The sequence below is a fragment of the Gavialis gangeticus genome, unplaced genomic scaffold, assembly GCF_001723915.1.
Source record: "Gavialis gangeticus isolate Ggan-Ray unplaced genomic scaffold, GavGan_comp1, whole genome shotgun sequence".
In the NCBI taxonomy this organism is placed as follows: Eukaryota; Metazoa; Chordata; order Crocodylia; family Gavialidae; genus Gavialis; species Gavialis gangeticus.
The window spans coordinates 2670012-2677223 of NW_017729018.1; the positions used below are offsets into that span (position 1 = coordinate 2670012).

Here is a 7212-nt window from a genome sequence, read left to right on the forward strand (position 1 = left end):
CCTTTTTTTTTTTTTTTTTTTTGAACTAGCAAATGTTAAAAAAAAAAAAATGCTCATTCTCAGGAAAGAATATTTTTCCCACAAAAATGTCACGGTGTGTCCAGCCACGTGGTGCGGCCATGGAATAAAAAATAAATCAATGGAGCGGACATATAACACGTGGCTTTACACCTGTGTAAAGCTGCTCCTCTCCAGGGCACAGTGACTGCTCCGGAAGTGGGGAGCAGCTACACGCAGGTGTAGCAGTCGCGTGTCTGCTCGCTTGCTCTATGTTTCGTTCTGGAGTAAATCCAGGCTCTCCTACCATCTATCGGCCAGTTTCTGTAATAGCCTGCCTGCCTGGGAGAACCGGCTGCATGTCTCCTGTAGTGCTTACCGTCCAGGGCAGAGCTGTCCAACACCCTGCACCGCACAGCCCTGCTCCCTGGGCAGGAGGCAGCAGCCCGAGGAGGGAGACCAGAGATACCAGCTGCTGTGGAGCGATAGGGGAACCGGGGGCCACAGCGTAACCCCTTGCGGGCTGCATGCGGCCCATGGACTGTCATGTGGACAGCTCTGATCCAGGCTCTGGATGCCAGGTACAGACACATGCCTTTGGGGCTGAACTTTCCAAAAGGGCAGCAGCTGTTCCTGTCCCATGTGGACACGCAGGGGGCAGGTACAAATGTAGCAAACCTGCTCTGATTTTCACCCAAGCTGAAGCATGTCAGAGCTGAGCCATTTCAGCTGGTCTGAGCCTAACACCTGGGTGCAAACACATGCAGCAACTGACCTGCTCTCAAACTTCTCTGATTTGGACCCAGGCCACACCTGTGCATGAAGGGCACTGGCTCCAATACCAGGGGTGAGAGCAAGCACCCAGGCCACTGAACCTCATAGTGGGTGAACTGGGGAGTGCTCAGACTCCTGTTTTGGGGGTTCAGGGGGTGGTGCCCTGTGGCTGGGAGCATGCTCATTTTTCTGATTTTCCCCTTGCCTTCCAGCATGAGTTCAGTAAAGCTCAGCAGCCTGCACCCGACTGAACTCTGCAGTGTGCTTGCCTGACTGGGGGTGCTAGGGAGGGGGAAGCACTTGGACCCACACTTCCAGGGTGCCAGGGTCCAGGGGGAACTTAAGGGGGCCACTATGGAGTAGGGAGTGAGGACAGAGCTGGTTGTTAAGATGACAGCTTTGATAGCACCAGCAGTGCAAGGGAGCTCATTGATACAAAGGGTTAATAAGACTGAGAGAGAAAAGGAGGGCAGGAGAATTTGGGCCACATAGCAGAGCAGCCAGTTACAAGGTGGGTGGGGGATTGGGGAGCAATGCAATGTGGGATACCTAGAGGACTGAGCCGAGCTGCATGTGGAACACTTGGGGTCCACGTGTGAGCTGATCCAAGTCCAAGCTAGTGCTTCGTTTTCCGGGCGCACTCTCGAACCATTTCAGGCAGCTTGAAAAGGCTTGTACAGATGTACGATTCAGGCGTGATGTGTGCCTACGCCCAAACAGCACAGAACAACTGCCGCCCTTTGGAAATGTTCTCCAACAGCTCCAAGTGCACGTGCATCCATGCCCAGGCAGAACAACTGACACGTTTCTAAGTAAAATGCACTTGGAAGCGTTTTAGCCAAGGGCCATGCATGCACCTCCACTTTGGCGGCAACAAATCCAAATGCTGCAGCCTCCTCTACTGAGGCAGGGGCTGCAGTGACCTGTGGCTCTGCTCTGTGCACCCCCCCACTCTGAGATGTGTCGAAAGGTAAGGGGTGGGGGGTGGCAGGGAGCAAGGGCGCCTCAGCCTCCTCGCTGAGATGGACACTTCAGCCCCCATCCCCTCTACTCCTTTCACCCTCTCAGTGGAAACGTAGCGAGAATTGGCTCTGGAGCTGAAGGTCCCAGCTTGTGGCAGGTCCCCCAGCAATTCTAGGGCAGGGTAAACATCCACCAACAATCCCTTTCTGGAGTATCTGTGTGCCTGTTTCATTTGGAAAGGTCCCACAAAAAATGTGACCTTCTGCATTCCCTGCTCCCCAAGAGGTCGTACTTGATCTGGTCAATGAGCCTAAAATGCTGCCTTCTGCCTAGTGTCACATGAGGGGATGACCTGCTTCTAGACCTGTCTGGAGGACGCTGTTTTAAAAGCCCTGCCCTAGGCCCCAAATGTGAGAAGTGATGGAAGAGATAACCAGCATCCTGCCCCATTCATAATTGCTTCTGCCCTCCTTCCAGGAGCCTGCCTGTGGTACGGAAGGGAGCCTGTCCCAGCGCACTCTACATGGCTTGGCTGGAGATCCTCTCCCGGGACCTGCGTCCACCCATCGCCTTCATCCGAGGCAACCAGCAGGATGCCCTCACGTTCTACTGCCAGTAGCGGCAGTCTGGCAGGAGGGAGAAGGGACTGACTGGAAAAATGGGGTGCAGCCAAGAGGGAGCGGCGGGGAGCCAGGACATAGGAGTTGTGTGCCAGTGCTGGGAGCAAAGTCTTGTTGGATTACAGCAGAGTCTGGACTGCAAGCTCAGACTCCTGGGTTTTATCATGCAACTTTGGGTCCATTGGGTTAGACTGGGGCCGGTGAAGGTGCTGGGAGTCGGGCCCCCTGAGTTTTGTCCCCAGCTCTGGAGGAAAGTGGAGGCCAGGGGTCCTAGTGACTGAAGCAGGGTGGGAGGACTTCAGAACCAGGACTCCTGGGTTCTGTTCCAGCTCTGGAAGCGGGGTGTAGTTTAGCGAGTTGGGCAAGGGGGATCAGCCAGGAGTCTATCCTCAGCACCTGGCCCTAGCACTGAAGTAACTACGATTCTCTGCACTGACCAAATATCTACAATATGACAACACCCATTAGGCAGGATTCAGGCCCGCAAGCCAGTCTCCTCCTTAGGGCCAGGCCTCTCTAAGACAGTGCAAGCAGGAAGCTGTTGTACCCCAGCCTGTTTAGCCTTCTCTCCGACTCAGCCTGATGGTGGACGGGTATGAACCCTTAGTCTACTTCTCTCCCTCTCTCTCTCTGTCTACCCAAGTGGGACCTGCTGTAAATATTAAATATTCTTATTTAAAAGCACAGAAGCCTTGTGTTTGAGGGCTGACTCAATGCGACCCAGGGATTGAGTCTTGTTGCACTAAACAGAGCTGAGAAGTCAGGCTGAGACTGGCAGCAACTCGTAACGCAAGTCAGGGCAAATTTTGCTGGGTGCCAGGGTGATGCTCCTTGCCTTTGTGCCCATGCAAGGGAGGAAGGAGGTCAACACAGCTACAAAAGCCAACTGCTTTATTCAGAACTTAAACAGCCCCAACCTGGGACCTGGAGGGAGCCCAGCACCTTAAATTGGAACAGCCCCCGGCTGTGCCTCTTCTGCACCTCACTCCAAGAGTCTCTGGGTGCAGCAGCTGCTGCCAGAGGCCGCCTTGCTCGGCACGGCCAAGGAGTTAATCACGCCAGGTCACCTCTACTTCATCTGTGCGGTACCTACAAGGCACAGACAGGCACATGCAGACTTGGGGGTATCTGTACCCCGTGCCCACTTGGTTCCAGGCTCCCCCAGCACTGAGGACCCCCTGTGTCTACAGCTCGGCCCCTCCTCCCTCAGGCAGCCTGGTCTGTGAATGAAGGGAATGACTACTGGGGCGGTCTTGAAACCAGCTTGCCTCCTGCTGGAAGGTTGGTCCCAAAGCCTCCCTGCTCCAACTGGTAATTTCCCATCCATGTTTACTCCTGGCCAGTTCATCCCCAATTACCACCAAGCCACGAGCTCTTCTTCCTCTTCGGTGTTAACTAGATCCCCCTCTCAGCCTTTGTTTTACCAGGTTAAATCAGCCACGCTCTTCTCGCAACTTTCCACCCCTAACCCTCCCAGCAGCCCTTCTTTGCACATACTCTAAATCAAGATTATCAGCTTTGAACACGACTACACACCAAAGCCCTGATGAGGTCTCACCAAGCCAGCATGCAATAAACAGCACTGATATTTCCCTGCCTTTGCTGAAAGTACCTTGCATGCCACCTTCATCCCATACCTCTGTGTGATCCAGGAATCCTCCAGCGCGGTCACCTGTCCTGAACGAAACATCTCCCAGCCAGCCTGAGCAATCATGGCCCCGTTATCAATACAGAACCTGGGTGAGATGAGAGGCGAGAGATCCTAGAGGCAGCAGAGAGTGGGGTTGAAAGGGCTGGAGAAGGACGGGAAGGCAACTCTCCTGGGCTCGACCCCAGCTATGGGAGGGGAGCACAGCCTAGAGAGTTACACAGGAAGGGAAGAGCGGTGCTATCTGAAGGCCTGGATTCCTGGGTTCCATCACTGGCTCTAGATGTGGGGGACAGGTAAGGACCCCAAAGCCCTCATAGCTTTGAGGGCCTTCCTCTTTTCCAGCTGAACAGGGCAGACTTCACTCTTGCCAAAAAGCTGTCTCGGCCTGATGAGTACCCTGAACCACAGAGCTTGCTCACTGTAGCGTGGCACGTGCTAGGGCCTGCTGCTGCTCACTGCTGGTCTTTACCTCTCATCTGTTGCAAACAGCTTGGCCCCTCTCTCTGCACACATAATCCCCATCATCTCCTGCAGCCGCAGGTTACCTGGTGAGAAGAGGGGGCAGGATTAGAGTCCAGCCAGGTCACGGTTCCTGTGTAAAATCACTGGCCACAAGTGACACAAGTCAGAGTGACTTCAGCTAAATCCAGCCTCCACTCAAATGGGCAGTCTGGTGCCACAGGCAGCAAGTGCCCTCCAATCACAGCCTGTCTATTTCCAGGTCCCCTGACCCCCACATGCAGGCTGGTGTTTGACACGACAGATCCAGTAATGCATCCTGTGTAGCTAAGAGACCCCTGTAAAATGGCAGGCAGACAGGGGTACGACAGCGACTGAAAACTGTTGCTGGGGACAGAGCAATTCTGGGATTCATGGGGAGATCTGTTCATGGGGCAGGTGCTTAGCTGCAGGTTATGTGCGCAGGAGGGAATTTGGCATCACTGTGCCCAGGGTGCTCTGTGCTGGGGATTGAGAGGGTGCAGTCCGGAGGGGATTCTTGGGAAGACAGCAGACTGGGGGGGCTTGACTGCCGTGGGAACAAGCAGGACTGGGGGAGGGGGGTAGATTTCCAGCTGTGCAATGTATCCTCACCCCCGCAGGTACCTACAGCCAACTCCGCCCACAATGAGCACCTCCTGGGAGCCGCAGTGTGCCATGGCCCGCTCCGTGATCTCCACCAGCATCGCAAACACCGTCTCCTGGGGTGGGGGGATACAATGTACACAGCTTCAACACTGCCCCTCACTACACTCCAGCAGCTCCCTGCCGGCCCAGGCTTCCTCCGTAGCTCTGCTTGTGCTAGTCACTTCTAATCCAAAGCCTCTTCTGAGCCAGACTCCACTTCCCCACAGTCCCAGCACTGCCTCCCATTCCTGCTGGCTCCGGCTCCCTGCACAGCCCAGATGACAGTGCCCTTTGCTCCTGACCCATAGTCACTGCTAACCTGGCTCTGAGCTCTCTCTCCCCTGACCCACAGCCCCCAGTCGGGCAGGGCAGCTTCTCACCTGGAGGGAGAAGCAGAGGTCCTCAGGGGTGCACTCTCCTGATGCCAGCATCTTATGAGACACTTCCTGCAGGGGCAGAGAGAGGGAGTAAGGGCTCCTGGATCCTATCCCCCAGATCTGGAAGGGGAGTGGGATCTAGTGGTTTGGAGCCAGGACTCATGGGTTCTTCACCTCTATGTGGGATAGGATCCCTGAGAATGACACATCCATCCCCTTCACCGTGTAGGGAAGCTCCACCAGCTTCTGACCTCTGTGGAGAGAGGAGACTGTCTTACTGCGTCCGAAAGCTGGGTACAGACCCCAGGAATCTCAGCTCCCAGCCTCCCCTGCTCTACCCCATTGAAACCCACTCCACCAACTTCTCTCTGCAGCTGGGGGAAGGCTCCCAGCAGCTGGACCCTGCCCCCACTCCAATCCACCAGGCCTCGTGCTTTGCCACTTACTTTTTTGCCATCTGTTCAATGTTGTAGCCAGGACTGGGATCATTGGAGATCTAAAACAGACAACAAAGAAGGGATGTTTGCCTATGGGAATGCAATGGGACTGCAGTTAAGTAAATGGCCCTCCCTGCTTCTTCCCACCCGTCCACAGCCCGGCCACCATTGGGAATAAGGTCTGCACCATCCTGTTCACCCTCGGTCTTTCTATTAGTATCCTACCAGATCTCCCAAACTCACTGGAGCAGGAAGTGGGGCATTTACATTAACACAAGGGTGTCAAATACACAGCCCTAGCATCCAGCCCTGGGTCTGAATCGACGCTGGCTGCCCCGTGGGCAGTGCCCAGGATACGCACCGCAGATGGAGCCCGTTGTGGTGCTCCAGGAACAATGTGTATTGCAAACTGCGCCCAGTCCAGGCCCCACTCTGCACAACATCCACGGACGCCACATGCAGCATGGGTCCCAGACTGGGACCAGCCCATGGGGCAGCCGTGTGGTGCAGGCCCTGGAACAGCCACTGCATGCAGTGCAGCACCTGTTGCAGCTGGCTCAGGATCTGTGCTACATGTGGCACCTGCTAAGGTGGGACTCTGCTGTCTGTAGTGCCCGTCCTGGTCACCCCTGCACGCAGCGCAGATCCTGCAAGGCGGGAGCAAATGCTACAGGTGCTGGATCCAGCATGGGGGAGAAAGGAGGGCCCAGAGCAGGGGTAGGCAATTATTTCTGACAAAGGGCCGCTTACTGAGTTTTGGCAAGCCATTGAGGGCCACATGACAGGCAGCTGGGGAAGATAAATATTAATTTTTTAAGTGTTTTAGGGGCCCCGTGGGGACGGCCCCTTCCCTTCTCGCCTTGAGTACGCGGGCAAAGCGGTCCAGGCAGTTGCCCACGGCGATGTCGATGGTCTCCCCGAAGATGCGGTAGCGGCGCTGCGAGTACGCGATGACCTGGGAGCACAGGGGAGGGGAGAGGCCAGTGAGGACGAAGCACGGGTGCCGGCGGGAGGAGCTGGAGCCAGAGCCAGAGCCGTACCTGCGTGTTGCCGCCGCTGACGTACAGCACGGTGGGGTCGCGGGCGCCCGTCACCAGCCGTCCCATCTCGATGTGGCCCACGCAGTGGTTGACGCCCAGCAGCGGCTTGTCCCACAGCTGCGCCACCGTCCGCGCCACCGCCGCCACCACCGCCAGCGGCGCGCCCATGCCCGGCCCTGCGGCGGGGACGGGACGACGCATCAGTGTCTGCCCGCCCTGGCACCGCCT

The 7212-nt window shown here is 56.3% G+C and overlaps 2 protein-coding genes across 2 annotated transcripts in view; one reads left to right on the top strand and one right to left on the bottom strand.

Annotated features, from left to right (window-relative positions):
* Positions 1–3135, top strand: part of SLC12A3 (solute carrier family 12 member 3) — a 23131-nt gene extending 19996 nt beyond the window's left edge. The window contains exon 26 of the mRNA XM_019513231.1: positions 2212–3135. Within this exon, the coding sequence (XP_019368776.1) occupies positions 2212–2353 (142 nt within the window). The 3' untranslated portion in view covers positions 2354–3135. The remainder of the gene's footprint in view (positions 1–2211) is intronic.
* A 93-nt stretch (positions 3136–3228) lies between these two features.
* Positions 3229–7205, bottom strand: OSGEP (O-sialoglycoprotein endopeptidase). The gene is made up of 9 exons (XM_019513230.1): positions 6985–7205; positions 6804–6899; positions 5954–6003; positions 5682–5760; positions 5511–5576; positions 5114–5204; positions 4475–4550; positions 3992–4090; positions 3229–3443 (listed from the first exon to the last, which is right to left on the bottom strand). Exons 1-9 carry the CDS (start codon positions 7183–7185, stop codon positions 3404–3406), a joined length of 798 nt encoding a protein of 265 aa, XP_019368775.1. The 5' UTR covers positions 7186–7205; the 3' UTR covers positions 3229–3403.
* Between the last annotated feature and the right edge of the window lie 7 nt (positions 7206–7212).

What these genes read in the sequence shown, in the direction of transcription:
- OSGEP (XM_019513230.1), bottom strand. Translation starts at nt 7,185, where the DNA reads ATGCGTCGTCCCGTCCCCGCCGCAGGGCCGGGCATGGGCGCGCCGCTG. An exon ending in GCTTTGCCCGCGTACTCAAG is followed by an intron (nt 6,004 to 6,803) that starts GCGAGAAGGGAA and finishes TGTCTGTTTTAG; the next exon opens with ATCTCCAATGATCCCAGTCC. An exon ending in ACCTCTGCTTCTCCCTCCAG is followed by an intron (nt 5,205 to 5,510) that starts GTGAGAAGCTGC and finishes CCCCCACCCCAG; the next exon opens with GAGACGGTGTTTGCGATGCT.